At 38.2% G+C, this 17,689-nt stretch overlaps 1 protein-coding gene across 6 annotated transcripts in view; it reads left to right on the forward strand.

The window, feature by feature from the left end:
- The window catches only part of rerea (arginine-glutamic acid dipeptide (RE) repeats a), a 179,617-nt gene that overhangs the window by 144,605 nt on the left and 17,323 nt on the right, over positions 1-17,689 (forward strand). For all 6 annotated transcript variants that reach the window (XM_073822583.1, XM_073822584.1, XM_073822582.1 and 3 more), the window contains 2 exons: positions 5,556-5,654; positions 12,351-12,431. In XM_073822583.1, the coding sequence (XP_073678684.1) occupies positions 5,556-5,654; positions 12,351-12,431 (180 nt within the window). The remainder of the gene's footprint in view (positions 1-5,555; positions 5,655-12,350; positions 12,432-17,689) is intronic.

The following is a 17,689-nucleotide window of genomic DNA, read 5'->3' on the forward strand; positions in this document are numbered from 1 at the left end:
CAAAATATCTTCATGGAACATGATCTTTTACTTAATATCTTAACGATTTTTGGCATAAAAGAAAAATCAATAATTTTGATCCATACAGTGTATTTTTGGCTATTGCTACAAATATACCCGTGCTACCTAAGACTAATTATTATTTTTCTGTATTCTTCCTGATAATATACTCACCCCCATGTCATCCAAGATGTACATGTCTTTCTTTCTTCAGTCGAAAAGAAATTAAGGTTTTCGAGGAAAACATTACAGAATTTTTCTCCATATAGACGGTTTCATCGGGCGCACGCGCCTGGACCTAAGTTAACTTCCGGTCTGTGTTTGTTTATCTGTCTGGTTAGTGTCGCGGGCTACAAACGCAGCTAATAATGAGTAATGAAGTTGGTCTCAGGTTATTGTGCTGTGGTATGTGTTTCCCAAACATTTATTTATTTGTGGCGACCTACCACGATATAAAAACCGACTGATTTTCCAATAGACTTCATTGAATAAACGTAATGCACGTTTAAAAATCAAACCGAGGCGTGGGTGTTTTTATATCACTGTATTTCTGAAGAAAGACTGTCTTTAGAAAATGTCATTTTCATTTCATTCTGCATAAGGCAGCGTTTTTAAATTAAGAGCTGCTTTGTCTATGGCCATTACCGGGGAAACCTCGTTTCTCGTGCTTAAAGCACCTCCTGCTGGCAGATGATGAGTTTGCATTTATAATAAATCAGTCTTATTTAAGCAGCCAACATATTTCGCTTGTTATTAAAAAAATAATCTACTCTAGAAGGACTTGAAGGAGCTGTTGTTATTGATTCTATTTGGATGACTACCGGAAGTTAAGTTTGGGCCACAAAAGCGCGCATGCGCAGTAACGTTTGTTTATGTTGTTGCCGTTGAAACCGTCTATAGTGGACTTCAATGGGAGCCAACGGATTAAAGGTCCAAATTGCAGTTTCAGTGCAGCTTTTAAGGTCTCTACACAATCCAAACCGAGAAATAAGGCTCTTACCTAGCGAAACGGTAATTTTCTAAAAAAAAAAAAGAAAAAAAAAAAGTACTTTTTAACCACAAATGCTCATCTTGCACTAGCTTTACTTCACGCATTACATAATCATGTTGGACAGGCCTTTTTTTTGTAAAGGGTGTTTGACTTTCTTTGCACGTTCGCTTTGTAAACACTCTGGCGATACTTCCACCTATTCCACATGTGACAGTGTGACTACGCAATGCATGAAGTGGTGCGTTGTGGTTGAAAAGTACATAAATTTGTATTTTTTTAGAAAATGACAGACTGTTTCGCTAAAGACCCCTATTCATCAGCTGGGATCATGTAGAGGCCTTTGAAGCTGCATTCAAACTGCAATTTAGACTTTCAACCCGCTGATCCCCAGGATTCTTCTTTCAGTGAGTGAAAAACAATGGCTTTACGTTGGTGCTTCGTCGCAATATTTTAAAGATATGTCTTTTCTATATACTGTATTTTTATAAATATTTATGTTTTAAACCATGGAGGTGAGCCAATGGATATCACACAAGAAACGAGAAAACTGCGCAATATGGTAAAGTGATAGTAAAAACTGACAGTGCTTTCAGCATCTGACGTAGGCTACATTCTCTCAGAGACAATGAGAGACGGTTATACTTCATATGCTGATATTAATTTAGTCCCCTAATATTTTTCTTGTGCCCTGAACATGGTGGGAAAAAAATAAAAAGAAACGTATTTTGTGTAAGGTTTGTTTTTGAAAGTCTTAAATAAAGCTCTTAATTTTCATTGATGACTGCAGTTTTATTTAGGGTTTAAGAAAGTCTTAATTATGATTTCAGGTGGTCTTAAATGTGGGGACTGAAAGACAAGAATTGCGATGAAACTTCAAAAGTCTATCCATTGAAAAAATATGAGCGCAAGTCATTTGCTGCGCTGCTTTGTGTACCATTCTGACAGCGCCTCCTGCTGGAAGAGAAACACGTAGAGTTGTAAATGTGAACTGATGGGATCCACAAGATAATGTGTTCTGCATAATTAAGGGCGTGGCCACTTGAGTGACGGGGATTGCCGCTGCTCTCACCACTGTCGTGCTAGATGGGTGTGGTTTCAGCACCCAGCTCCACCCACGTCCCGCCTCTTTGCCAATTTTCGATTATCTGGGAGCTACGCGCGATGACGCGATTCCAAGATGGCGACGGTGAATCCCGCCCACTATAGGCTTCAAAATCGCTCTTCAGAAACCTACGGGTGACGTCACGGACACTACGTCCATATTTTATACAGTCTATGAGTAAAATATATGCATATGTTATTTAAATAGTATAATATTTGATTTAAATTAATATAACTGATTTATTCTGTGAAACTTTAATATTAATATATGCAATTGCAATGCCTTGATTTTAGTAAGATTAGTACACAGTCATAGCCATAAATGCAATGGTACTAATAATTGCCATAATTCTTTCGGTTTTTCGGTTTTCGGCCTTGGTTTCCTCTTTTTCAGTTTTCGGTTTCGGCCAAGAATTTCCATTTCGGTGCATCCCTAAAATAAACAGCTATGTTAATTCATCAGAATGTCGATTTATCAGACTCATTACTATCAAATGACGTTCTCCTTATAATAAAAGTGCTTTTTCAGGCACTGATCTGATCTGCCGCTTTATAAGTGGTGATTCAGTCCAAGTGCGTTTTTGTTATGCTATTACCAGTATTTATTGTCATTTTACTGTAGAGCTATTTAGTAAAAACACAAAGAGGAATTAGGCCAGTCACATTACTCACGGTTGAACAAACCATAAAATGTCATAATGTCAAAACCATAAAGAGGTCTAGGCAGCGGAGCGGTTTAACAGAGAGACCACAGGTTTCAGGAAGAGCCATTTTCTATGTAGCCAATCATTCAGGCTCAGGAGGAAATAGTTTTTACAGAACCCTGCATCTAAAAGAGATTATTACATAGGTTTTGTGGCTCTATTTACTTCCCAGTTTTATTAATCGTGTGGTCTACGGTCGTGACACGTTTTTATTTTGACCTTCAAAGTCATTTAAGTCTGTCTGTGTGTACTGTCTTTCTTCTGAGCATCCAAGTTTCTTCTACTTGCTCTGTACAGCAGCTTAAACCCAATTTGTCTTGGCCAATTAAGTGCCCAGCACCAAAGAGACACAGTGAAGAAAGATGTCCCTAGCAGGCTTCATGCCTAATTGTCAAAAGATGAAAAAAATCCCTCAGCGTTTTCACTCACATTTGTTCACCTTCTCAGCGGTGCACCACAGGCTGCCGCTCTCTGAACACAGCCTCGCCTCGGGAAAGACACAGGCACCAGGGGCCATCAAAACACGCCAGTAAATTGGCGTTGAAGAGCTCCTCAGTGATGTCTGCGATTGTAAGATGTCTGAACAAGAGGGGTGTAATTCATGGCTTCATTAATGTGCAGTGGCCCCAGACAGCTGAGCTTTTCGCAAAGCCGAATTTATCAGCCCCCACTGGTCAAGTACAGAACGTACAGCAGGATATGCTAATGCCGCCCGTGTCGGACAGCCTGCGAGCCATTATCAAACCAATTCCTCTCCTTGTCTTCTCTAGCCTTTAAGAGAAGCATTGGACAAATGAACCTGAAATGCAATAAACATGACATTTCCATTTTGACTGAGAAGTGGATAAGCTGAGAATTAATGTGAGCTGAGGTTCACCGTTTCCTGACCTTTTTCCACTCATCTGCAATTCCAATGTGCTTTCAGCATGAGCCGACTCGTGCCTCAGTCTGGTACCTGACAAGCTGCTTTGTTGTAGCCATGTTAGTAATGATCGCTGATGTTGAATTGTGTTTTGAACGGAAGGAGGTGCAGGAAAAAGAATTTAGCACCTCAACCAGACCAACCAAAACTGGGAAACTTTAGGCCTTTAAATAGTCAGTGACATCAGTTTGCGACAAAACGCTCCATTGTTAACAGCTTGTATAATAAGCAGCTTGTCTGGACGTTCTGAGTCATATTGCAGTGTTTTTTCGGCGTCATCCTTGAGGCTTGCTTGGCTGTTTTTTTGGCAGTATATTTTAGGTTATTTGAGTTCAAGCTCATCTGCCTGCTCAATACTTAATGGCTTACAGATTTCCAGTCCAGCTGTCCAAACTCACCCTATCTGACACGTTTATAGGAGCCAATCACTGTTACAGTGTTCAGGCTGTCCTTACGCTGGGAAAGTGAGTCAACAGCAATCCGATATGACAGTAAACCTCACATTGTAACAATCAGCTGAGTAATAACTAGGTAAAAGTAGCCACACTGCTAGCGTAACGGTTTTGCATTAGCTGTTTTCAATATACTTCCAGTATCAAGTATCCAGTATTTGTGTCTTAAAAATGTAGCATTGCTTTTTCTCATGGTCCAGTTTTGTATGCTACTGTAGGATGTTTTCTTTTCCTTTTTTATATACATTTACTTAAGTTACAGTTAAATTAGGGTATGTTCTAGTTTTATTAGATTTCAGTATTTTTGACTTAAGTTAGACAAGTGTGTGTATTTTCTAGTTGTGTTTAATGTTTTAATGTTAAATTAGTAACTTGGGATGGTTTCTAGTTTTTTTTTTACTTTAGTTACAGATAAATTTAGGGTATTTTCTAGTTTTATTAAGTTTCAGTATTTTTGACACATTAGGCAAACAAAATTGTGGTTTTCTAGTTGTATTTAATGTTTTAATGTTAAATTAGTGTTTTCTAGTTTAGTGTTTTTGACTCAAGTTGGGGTTAAATTTGGATGTTTCTAGTTTGTTTTTTTAAGTTACAGTTAAATTATGGAATTTTATTAGATTTGACTAATTTTGACTCAAGTTAGGCAAAATATTTGTGTATTTTCTAGGTGTATTTAATATTTTAATGTTAAATAGGTGTTCTCTAGTTTTATTTTGTGTTTGAAGTTAAATTGGGAAGTTTTTTAGTTTGTTTGTTTTTTAGTTTTTGATATTTTCGTGTGAAATTAGGGTTCAATTGTTCATTAGTTGTATTTAGTGTTTTCAACAGTTAAATGTAGGTCTTCTGTAGTTTTATTCAATTTTCATTCATTGTATTTATTTATTTTTAACTAATCTAATTAAAATAACCATAAAAGACAATACAATAAAAAGCAAGCAAATTTTTATAGTCATTTAAAAATTTATTTAAATGTATTAAAAATTAAGGATACAAAATTAGCTTTATTTTTAGTTTTTAGTATTCTCAACTCAAGGTTAAATTAGGGTGTTTTTTGGATTTATTACATTTTAGTATTGTCACCTGAAGGACATTAGGGATAAGTTAGCGTATTTACTAGTTGTATTTAGTTTTGTCGACTCGCATGGTTCAATTAGGGTATGTTCTAGTTTTATTTGTTTTTATAGTTTTGAATATTATTGTAAGTTTTTAAACTTTTACCCTAACTTTTTAGCACTATATATTCAGATGATTATATTGTTTGACAGTATTTAAACAGTATGTGGTAGTATAGCTAACTGAAGTTTATTTTAGCAAACTACAGTACAGGTAAAGTTCCAAAACAACTGTCATTAATGTAAATTTGTGCTCTGTCTTCTTTCACACAGCTTCATGAGAGCAGCTATGATGCCGGCAAGGCCCTGCAGAGGCTGGTGAAGAAACCAGTGCCCAAGCTGATTGAGAAGTGCTGGTCAGAGGATGAAGTGGTGAGTGAACAAGTTAACTTTCTTCATTATGTGGCGAGAGAAGGCCGGATTTTCACTGGCGTTGTGTCGTCCACTGAAAAGCTCTCTGGATTCCAACTCCTCCAGCAGAACAGGGCAGCTGCATCCTGTTTATGGCCTGTGGAATAAATCTTCCCAGTGAGGGAGAAGAAAAGGAGGGGGGAAACAAAGTCTTGGTCAGCTTGGGTTAGAGACTTCAATTTGATCCAAGTACCTGAAAGCATTTTGCGCTTCAGATGTTAAAATATAAGGAAAACGAAAAGATCTGCTGTGCAGAAACCTCACTACTTTTCATAGTGAGGTGAACTTGATTTCTGAACATAAACATTCAAGAAGTATTCCATCTCAGGAGGCTTTAATTTGCCACAGTTCCTTTTCCTATTAAAATCAATGCTTATGTTTGTGAGTATATATGTACATACTAAAAGGTGGAATTTTAAAATTAGGAGTTGTGTTAATGCTGTCAGTGAGACTATTAAAAAAGATCAATTAGCCTGTGGGTATCGATTCACATTGGCATGTTTAACTGAGTGTGTGGGCCAGTTTTTTAATGTACGCTGGAGAAGCGTGTGTGAAGCGAACTGTATAACAGTCTGTCTGAGATGAATAATAGAGATGCTGAATAAATACTGCATGAGCGCAGGCCTCGATTACACCACTGTTGGTATTTTTGACGGTGGTGTGCGCGCACCCCGCAGGAGGTTGTTTGGGGCAGGCGGGCTGCCCCCTCCTCCCCGTCTGTAACCCAGCCAGGCCACCGCTGCACTGTCAAGGACGCCGCTTCGCCGATCTGATTTCAAGTTGTGCTTTTGCAGCCCTGCAGCCTTGAGGGACAGGTGTAAATGTACCCCTGACCTTGGATGCTCACACCAGCCCCGCTGCTCCTCATTTATTTATCATCCCTCGCTTTCCCTCTCTCTCTTTCAGCCTGCAGGTCTACGGCCTCATTATTCCTGCTCTTTTTCTATCGCTCTTTTTGAAATGTGAATAAAAGTGACAGTGACTGTCTCAGAAATGACAGAATCATCCCCTCTTCTGGGTCACTTGTCACCCGTCTCCCTCAGCCGCTCGACACGGCCCTCGGAGCCTCTCTTCCCTTCGACTAGCCCGCAGCGCTTTCAGCTGCAGAAAGAAAGAGCGTGCCATTTTATTTCTTTTTCCCGTGCCACAGTTTATCTGGAGAATTCCGTTAGATCCCGCAGTAATGCTCTAAAATGGCATGTCATTTGTAACACCCTTTAATCTTGTAAGCCATGTTAGTAATGCAGTGTAAGAAATATTAGTCTTTTGTCAGGGTTTTTTTATATACACTGCCAGTCAAATGTTTTTGAACAGTAAGATTTTTAATGTTTTTTTTTTAAGACATCTTTTCTGCTCACCTAGCCTGCATTTGATCCAAAAATACAGTAAAAACAGTCAAATTTCGATTTTTTTAATCTTTTTGAACATATTTTAAAATGTAATTTGTTCCTGTGATTTCAAAGCTGAATTTTAGTATCATTACTCCAGTCACATGATCCTTCAGAAATTATTCTAATATTCTGATGCTGCTCAAAAAACATTTCTTATTATTACTATGTTGAAAACAGCTGAATAGATTTTTTTCAGATTTTTGTGATAAATAGAAAGTTCAGAAGAACAGCATTTATCTGAAAGAGAAATCGTTTGTGACATTATTAATGTCACTTTTGATCAATTTAAAGCATCCTTGCTAAATAAAAGTATTCATTAATATAAATAAATAAATAAAATAAATACTGATATTTGGATCTTTCTATTCATCAAAGAATCCTGAAATAAATGCTAAACAGTTTGAAATATTATTAATAATAAAAATGTTTCTTGAACAACAAATCAGCTAATTAGAATGATTTCCGAAGGATCATGTGACACTGAAGACTGGAGTAATGATGTTGAAAATTCAGCTTTGATCACTGGAATAAATTTCATTTTAAAATATATTCAAATAGAAAGCAGTTATTTTAAATAGTAAAAATATTCCACAATATTACTGCTTTTGCTGTATTTTGGATCAAATAAAAGCAGACTTGGTGAGCAGAAGAGACTTCTTTCAACAAACATTACAAATCGTACTGTTCTAAAACTTTTGACTGGTAGTGTAAATTTTAAAACTGATATAGCTTAAACATATATCAAATTTAAAATTGCTCTTAAAAGGATTTGTACACAAAATGAAAAATTAATATTTACATCCCACTGTCCCACTAATATGCATATATTATGGGCTTAACTACTCGAAGACACTGAGTAACAGAATAAACACATTTTTAGATTGAACACAATGTATTCAAATAGAAAAGCTATTTCAAATTGTAATATTTTACAATATTGCTGTTTTTAATGTGTTTTTAATTAAAAAAATATATATATAAAAATCTTATTGACCTCAAATTTTTGGAATGTATTTATTTACCTAACTAATAGAGTTCTCCTAAAAATTAAAATCTGGTACTTTAATCATCCTTATGTCATACAGATTTGGAATGACATGCTACTGAGTAACTGATTTTTTTTATTTGAACTATCCCTTTAAGATAAGCTGTGTTCGAATGCTCCTGTGATGCCCAAAACTTCAGCTCACTGGGTTTTGAAACACAAGCAGAAAAAGAGCACAGAGTGTTGTGTTTCAGGGTGTCTGATATATGACCAGAGTGAGGGCTGCTATCTGCTCCTCTGCCCTGCTGCGTATTATCTCGGGCTTGTCACGGGGTTGACAAATGACAGCGTGAAGCTCCAGATAGTTGAAGTGCTGTGAGCAGCAGCGGGCAACCTGGCAAGACTTGCAGCCCCCCAGTGGCGAACGAAGAAGCCTGCACATTTTCTGCAATCAAACACCTCCCTCCTTTAATATTAATCTCAGTGTGGATGAATAAAGAGAGGTGGGCCTTTAGAGATGGGAAGAATATTTTAAAACCTTCACTGCTATAGCAGACTATGACTTTTCCGGTGGACTAAGAAACTGACCACCCACTTAGAAGGTAACATGACTGTTTTGCTAGGTGGTTTTCAACTGGTTTGCTTTAGGACCCAATATGTGCTTGGGACATTAAGTGGTGGCTCAACACAGCACAAAAAAAGCATTGTAAAAAGTCATTACATTACCAGTCTAAAGTTTTTGAACAGTTAGATTTGTAATGTTTGTCTTTTCTGCTCACTGAGCATTTTTTTGATGATTATTGATCTTTGATTATTAGAAAGATCTAAAGATCAGCATTTTTTTTTTCTTTTCTGGAAAGAAATTATAGAAATTAATACTTTATTTATCAAAGTTGCTTTAAATTGATCAGATGTGATCATAAAGACATGTTTAATGTTACAAAAGATTTCTATTTCAGATAAATGCTGTTTTTCTGAGCTTTCTATTCCTCAAAGAAACCTAAATACTTTAAGTAATGTTTTTTGAGCAGCAAATCAGAATATTAGAATGATTTCTGAAAGATCACGTAACTGGAGTAATGCTGAAAATTCAGCTTTAAAATCACAAAAATGAATTACATTTTAAAATATATTCAACTAGAAAACAGTTATTTTGCTGTTTTGGATAAAATAAAAACATTAAAAATCTTACTATCCAGAAACTTTTGACTGCTACTGTATACACACATATAAAACAATATATAAACAAACCTGCAGCCCACCAGTTGACAACCACTGATATGCTAGAGATATTTTCTCTTTCGCTTGACTATTTTAGCTATGTGTAAAGTGGAATCAGTCGCACTCAGATTTCAAGACTGTTTTATTGCCACGAGAGTTGCACAGGCAGGAAGGGTGTGTTAGGCTATTTCCTGTCACCTTTGGTTTAACACAGTACACAAGAAAAGCTGCGGTTTCGCTGAATCTATGCATATTTATAGACTCAAGCGCTAAGCGAACGCTTAAGCGACGGCCTGATTTAGAAGCTTTTCCAAGCATCTGCTCATATTAATAGGACTAGCACTACGTCTGGGCCTTTGATAGTTTTCCCTCCCGTCTCTCTTCGTTTCTGTTGTGGTTTTGATGTTATGTAAGGTTGAAATGGACAGGATGTGGGCTAGCTCTCATCTCTCTTTGTGGTCGCTTTGTGTGTGAAAGTGGCATCGTCGTTGCAGTCATGTCAAATCATATTTGTGTGATAGTGTAATTGTATACTCGCTTGTTCAACGGTTAAGCAAAAGGCCAAGCTCACTGATTTCATAAGACCCCCCCCCCCTGTTTGTACCATTGAGCTAAATGCTAGGCATTCCTGGTATTTGAAGACTGCCAGACTCTCTCTCTCACACTCTCTCTCTGTGTTTGTGTGCGTGTTTGTGTTGGACACACGTAGTGTGTTTTGTGCGGAGTGGTCTGACACCATCTGTTTGTACATGCTCGAATGATCTTAACCAGTTTTACAGCTTTTAACAATTATGATTTAGGCAGGAAGTGCGCACGCATCACAATAGCCTTTTCAGCTGTATTCCCTTCTCCCCTCTCTCTTTTACAATAGAGCTCTGTCGAGCACAGAGAGAGAGAGGCAGAAAGCAGAGCCAGCGCACTGGAACAATTTTTGACAGAAAGAAGCCTGTTGTTTCGACAGAGCGGGCGGCTGGTGACTCGGTAGCGCTCGCCTCCCCCCTCTCACCCCTCCTCCACTCGCCCCTCGTTCTCCGGCCCCTCCCGTCATCTGCCCTGTTGCCTAGCAACGGCGGGCCCGAGCAATCGTAGCAGAGGCAGAGCAATTCAGGGAGCAGATTGGTGGATGATTTATTAGTTGCGCTCAGAGAGCAGCGAGCCCAGGCAGCTGAAATGGAGCCTTAAAGTGGAGCCGACACGCAGCGAACGAGACGTAGCCGCCTGCCCGCAGTGCACTGTAAATATTACAGTAGTGGAAACATAATTAAGGTGACATAATCAGGCCGCTAACACGCGCCGCTCTGGCAGGTATAATTGATTTTTGTCCTGCCGGTCAGGATCCTGGACCTCGGATAATGAAGGCGCGCAAGAATCCCTTTGACGCCTGATGTGTTAAACAAAATGCACTTTAGACCTTCGACACAAAGCTGTTAGATACTCATTAGTTGTCAGCACTTTTTTTTTTTAGCACTTCCCTCTCAATCCTTTTTGTTATTCAGCTTGTGTTTCGATGTTACGCCCATTAAAACATTGAGTAAAATAATTTAGCCGCTTGAAGAGTCTGACGTGTTGTAACTCATAACTAGTACTTTAGTCATAGGTGCATTTAAAGATCATCACATGCTCTTTTTGCACATTGCACCACCTACTGGTTAATCATCTGCCTCTTTAGCACAGCCGTCTTCATTCGTTAGTTTTAGGATTTTCATTCTACTCAAACATCTTCGTTTAAAACCTTGTAAAGAGAAGCAATACTCTCTCCCTTCCTCGCTGAGGATTGTTCTTTTAAACACCATGTGTAAACAGTTCCCGGTTACATAACCGGTATGCATTTGAGAAGAACTTTGCCAAGAGCGGTGGAGGAGGAGGAACTCCACGACTGGTTTTGCAATTGGCTTTTAACCACCTCTACAAAGATTGCGCTGCTTAGTAAAACCGTACGTTTCTTTTAGCTTGTTAAAACCCTGTGAGGGGGTTGGAGTTTGAGTAATGAGAAGAGCAGATGTAGTTGAGTCTCAGAACATGCGTGTGAGACACGGCCCCTGCGCTCCGCCATGGTTCGTGCGACTCCGCTCCGGGTTTTCTGGCCAGCCGCAGACCAGAGGCTCTCTAGCAGAAAGATCACATGTAAAGCCTTCCCCTTTGTAGTGGAGGAGCAGAGAGTGACAAGCTATCTCTTGCTCGTAAAAAAACAACGTACCTTCGGAGACTTTGTGGATTTGCACCTCAATTCTGTCGGACGTAGAGATTTGTCTCGTGCGCCGAGTGGACTTTTCACGGGCTTTCCGAACAGTTTGTCTGTTGAGGACCGTTGACTGAGATTACTGTGGAGCGGGGCTCGCCGCTGGAACAAGAAAGTAAATCTGCTGCTTGTCTGCTTCGCTGGTTATGAATGTTTCTGCCTCCGCTTTTTATGGCTCACAGTCTGTGGCTCTTAAAGGAATAGAAAAGCATTCAAGCTACACAGTCTCCTTTTGTGTTACAGCAATCTGTGTAAACACATTTCATTTGGGGAGTTTGGTTTGTGTTGTAAAAGTTATTTTCTTATGCTTTTATTAGTTGTTTTTGAACACTGTTTGCTTCAGTTCAGCTTGTTTCCAGTAACTACAAGCAAATGGGTCGGTAATTCTAGTAGTTTGCGCAGGAATCAGGCAGCTGTTTGAAGTGCGAGCGTGCAAATTGTGAGATCAGGGAGAAGTGTGTTGTGATTCGTCGTAACTTATTGAAGTTCAGTTTGGGCTTTGAACTTCAGTGTTGTGCGACCCTCATATGCATATCGCCTTGTTGAACTTTCACTAAGATTTCAGACGAGCTGCCATCGTGTTTCTACTCCGCTGTGGTTTAATCTCTGCTTCTATTCCTGCTTTTGTTGTCATTTCCCCTCTTTTTTTTTTTCTTCACTGTAGCTGAGCTGTGCTAGCACAAGCAGAGATTTTAAGATTAAGATCACAACATTGTTTTCTTCCCGTTGCGTTTCACAATGTAGTGCATTTGTCTAGTGCTACTATTGTTATGGGTGGTTAAATCTAATTTTAATTGTGTTCTCTTTTCTTTTCTCAACAGAAACGCTTCATAAAGGGTCTAAGGCAGTACGGGAAAAACTTTTTTAGAATTCGGAAAGAATTGCTCCCTAACAAGGAGACGGTAAGTCATTTGTTTCTTATTGAATGCATTTGTCATCATTCTTAGACACTAAAAACAAACTCCTTTTCGCTGTGGTTTCTCTTCTGTTTTGAAATTGAAGCTACAACTTAGTGGTTTCGAAAACAATGAGGTTAAGGAAATGATTGAAAGCCATAGCTTACGCATAGACTTGAGTGCATGAATATTAGATTTAACAGTAAGCATGTTAGGTGCTTGAACAGGGGCCTTGAGACGTGTTTAGTCAAAACAGAATCATGACTGTTTATATAATATTTGGTTACAGCTCAGGACAGCTACACAGCTGATTACCGAAGCCTCAAAGAACTAAACCTCTCTTAAGCTTAAAGTTTAATACTTTTTGTGCACAATGCAATATTAGAAATTGTAGCAAAGTACATGTAATTTTACATTACTTAAAAAAAAAAAAACCTTTTTAAATCTTTTGTACCTTTTTAAATTTGTTGGTTGTGTTAAAATGTTAAAACATATTACTTTGCATATAATATTTATATTTATAGCAGTTTGTGTTTTTTTGATAAATGATGATAAACTCATCTTTAAGTTTTTGTTAAACTATTAAAGCTATTAAGTCATTTTTAAAAACCTTTACAAATTTAATGTATGTATACATATGACTGGTTTTGTAGTCTATGGTCTCACATTATAAGTGTCAGTTTTTCAAAACTGAAAGCTGAGTACATAAGCTTTCAACTATTTGAAAATCTAGAATCTGAGGGTGCAAAAAATCCAAATATTAGCAAAATCACCTTTAAATTAGTCCAAATTAGTTTTTTAGCTATGAAATCAAAAAGTAACTTTTGATATTTACAGTTGGAAATGTGCAAAAAATGTACAAAATATATTCATGGAACATCTTTATAATTTTTTTTATATATAATTTTGACCTATACAATGTATTTTTGGTTATTGCTACAAATATACCTGTGCTACCTAAGACTGGTTTTGTGGACCAGGGTCACATATGTGTATATATACAAACACTTATTTATTTTTACATTGTTTTAGCATGCTTAAGTACAGTATGCTTTGCATACCAGATGTGTTTTTATCAATGTTTTATCAGGTCAGCTGTACTCTCTATTGGCCTCAGTGTCATGTCAGATAGACTGAAACACAAGCTCTGGCTAATAGGTCGGTTATCAAGTGCATGTTTTATAGGGTATTGACTTAGCTCAGTGTTTAGTCAATGAAGAAAATCCCTGCTAACAGAGGGAAGCTGTGTAAAGACCTGTCACCCTACAGTCATTAATAGTTGTGTTTGACTCTTCATGCTGAACAGCACGTATTCGGTTGGCCATAAATTCATATTTGAAATGACCCTTTCAGTTATTAGTGAACTGTTTGACCCTGTAGGAAAACAAAGGAAAATGCAGAGCAAATAATTATTAACTCAGTGTGGTACACTCCCAGATACCTGTTTGGTGAGTGCGGCGATGCACTTTTGTGCAGAAATGTTACACGCTGGTTTTTGTTTACCTGCAGCGAAGAAAGAAGATATGTTGATATCATCGTTTTAGTACTGACTAAGAAAATACCTATTATATTTGTAGTATTCAAAAGAAATTATGGTTTTGCATATGTCTTGCCCCTAAAAAAAAGGTTATTTAATAACAATCCCTATTCATGTGAACACATTTGTTCTGCTTATGTCAGTTTGTACGTGCATACGTAAACGAGCCACCCTCTAAAAACCAGGACGAGAAGAATTAATGATGGAAAATAGAAAGATGGAGGCACAACAGTCTTGCTCGAGGGCAGAGTTGAGGGGTTAGTTCAATATACACTAAGAAAAGCGAGCTTTCTCTAAAAAGCCCCACTTTGCTTAAGATTGAAGTCGCTTTTGTGCTGAAAGCCAGCTCTCTGTGCGAGTGCCAGTCAATACCCCGCGGAAAGCTTGATTTATTTTCTCTACAGTCCTTTTCCCACTCTCCCATTTCGTTTGCCATATCTCTCTCCTTTCTGTGACTTTGAGCATATTCTGAAACTCTTTCCTTCCATTCATCCAACATGAAACCTTTTCCTGCTCCTCAAATACCAGCATTTCTGGTGAAGACTTGTTCTTTTGCATTTCCTCCAGTTAATCTGGTCCAGGATTTGATATGACCGTAGCGTTTTTAAATGCCCAGGGCTGTGGAGGGCGATACAGGGCAGCTTTTCTGCCTCTCCCCATTTTTCCCCTCAGCACTTATTAGTTGGGTTTCTCATAAAGAGCCGGTGCCAAGGCTAAGCACCCACTGCTGTGCAAACACACCAGGCCTGACTAGCTCTCTGGAATGCTTTATATGAAGTCAAATAAAAGAGGAAGCTGGGGAAGTGGGTGTGTCGTCTTACTGTCTCTGCTCTTTTCACTGCCACCATTTCCTCCACTTGAAAGACAACGTCATGGAATAATTTGTGTACTGGTGCAAGAAATGTTCCCAAACAAATCCGGCATGATGTGTCTACAGATCGCAGATAACACAGCTTTGCAGTTCTGTCCATGTGCTGTCCCAGAAAGACTCTCTCTACTCTTCAGATGCTTTTCTTTAGTGATTTGGAACAATTATTTGAATGCATTTAAAATTCTTTATAAAGTGATTTTTATTTTATTAAGCTATTTATTTTTATTTTTGGTGAGATTTCCAAATGCTTCTTTTATTAAGTGCACAGAGTTCTGACTGTGATTTTATCTTTACTGTGCAGTTCTTTAACCTCCTGGAAATCTGCCCCAGCTTTTAATGCCAGGTACACCCTTGTTTCAGGAGGGTGCAGACTAACTGCTAACGCTCCAGAGCTTAAGTTGCACCTGCAGGAAGAAAGAATATTAGGTTGTAAAATAGAGACGAGCATGTGAGGAGATGTATGGGGGACATTTTCCATCACGTTACAAAAACAGGCGCATCGTAAAGCGGCCGTGGCGTAACCCAGCTACATTGCTGGCGTTGCAGGGAGGTAAAGCTGCGGAGGATCCAATTGTGCAAGGAGGCAGCCCTGGCCCTCGGGTCCTGTAATTTTCAAGCTAAGATGGCCAAGATGATAGAACTGTTCTCGGCACAACCTTGTAGCAGATGTTTGCCCTGGTGCGATCTGTATAAATGTCAAATTGAATTCATTGCAAAGACGTTAGCCCCACAGCCAGTGCCCTAGAGAGACGCTTGTGTGATTAGAGGTATTCGGGCTTGGGCACTAATTAAAATGGCTAAAACTGGCGGCCTGCTCGATCGCCAGCAGCTGTCCAGGCTTGATAAAATAGTCTGCTTGTTTTGGTAAATGTTGTTTATGGAAATCTCTGTTCTTGGCCATTTTGCATGGTTTAGGCTCTCTTGATAGGCTATCAAAGTAAATTATAATTCTTTCTGTTTGGTGTGTATGAGGAGTGGGCATGGATAGCCTGTGTATTGTTTGCTCTCTGGCTTTCTGTATAAAGCTGTGGCTGTACAACTTGATCTTTCGGATTAAAGAGATCGACCTCCATCAAAAAGTCTTGCTGTGGCGTACTTTTGCCTCCATTGGTTAAAAGCGCTTACAGCAGGGAAACACAACTGCTGATTCCTCTGCTTGTGCCTCGTTGACCTGCGAGCGCACACGGCTTATTCTTTCTTTCACAACAGAAAATCGGCAGCGCAGCAGGGATCCGCTGTCTATTTAACATCCTTTTACACCGCGCTCTATCAGCCAAGGCCATTGTAGCACACTTTTTTTTTTTTCCTCTCTCTCGCATTTGACTGATTTAACCACAAGGTTGGGCAATCGTGTTTGAATGGAGGCTGTTTTTGCAGTGTGCTACATTGCTTTGTTGACTTTGGAGCAAGGTTACAGTAATATACGTCTCCTCTCAATGTGATTTTTCAGGGCTCTTCTCAGACGGTATAACAGCGGCATTTATTTTGACTGTCAATATAGACTGTCTAGAGTGGGAGCAAAAAATTGGTGGCAAGGCATTTAAAAAAAATGAAGAATCTTAGTAGGAACTCTGCCTTTAAAAAAAGAAAAAAAGAAAAGTGTATATAATTTTATATGAATATATTTTTTACAATAAACATAATATATGTGACCCTGGGCCACAAAACCATAAGAGTAAATTTTTTGAAATTGAAATTTATACTTATCTGAAAAGATAGGACTATTCCAACTGTTTGAAAATCTGGAATCTGAAGGTGCAAAAAAAATCACCTTTAAAATTTTCCAAATGAAGTTCTTAGCAATGCATATTATTAATCAATAATTACGTTTTGATATATTTACGATAGGAAATTTAATAAATGTGACCCTGGACCACAAAACCAGTCTTAAGTCGCTGGGGTATATTTGTAGCAATAGCCAAAAATACATTGTATGGGTCAAAATTATTGATTTTTCTTTTATGCCAAAAATCATTAGGAAATTAAGTAAAGATAATGTTCCATGAAGATTTTTTGTAAAATTCCTACTGTAAACCTATCAAAATGTAATTTTTGAATAGTAATATGCATTGTTAAGAACTTCATTTGGAGAACTTTAAAGGTGATTTTCTCAGTATTTTGATTTTTTTGCACCCTCAGATTCCAGATTTTCAAATAGATGTGTCTCGGCCAAATATTGTCCTATCCTAACAAACCATACATCAATAGAAAGCTTTATTGAGCTTTATTTATTGAGCTTTCATATGATGTATACATCTCAGTTTTGTAAAATTTAACCTTATGACTGGTTTTGTGGTCCAGGGTCACAAATATCTTTATAAAATGTGATCTTTACTAACATAAAAGAAAAAATGATAATTTTGACCAATACAATGTATTTTGGCTATTGCTACAAATATTAACCGTGATACTAATGAGTGGTTTTGTGTGGTCCAGGGTCACATATAAAAATTAAGCTAATGAAAACATTAATTATTTTGTAAAAGTGTGAAATGTGAAGTTAGTCGAACTTCTTTCAATTTTCTTTTCCTGTTACAGAGGCTTGAATTTGTCTTTACCTCTGCATATCCCTCCCGCCCACGTGTACACAGGCACAAAATCGGTCCCATGCAAGAACCGGAAAGTGCGCTGGCCAACTCCACTAATTAATGTTTACAGCTGCACATCGGCTGTCTGTACCTAGTGACCAAATGTTCTCGTATCAAAAACATTGTTTAACCAAGCAAATGCTCTTGAGGTTTTCTTCAGGCTGGCTTGATTTGTCTGTTGCTATCTTCCATTTTCTCTTCCCCCCTCACTGCCCTCCCTTGCATTCTCTGCTGCTCTCCTTCCCCTGTATTTGCCAGCTACAGCCTT

This window comes from Garra rufa, chromosome 18, assembly GCF_049309525.1.
Source record: "Garra rufa chromosome 18, GarRuf1.0, whole genome shotgun sequence".
In the NCBI taxonomy this organism is placed as follows: Eukaryota; Metazoa; Chordata; class Actinopteri; order Cypriniformes; family Cyprinidae; genus Garra; species Garra rufa.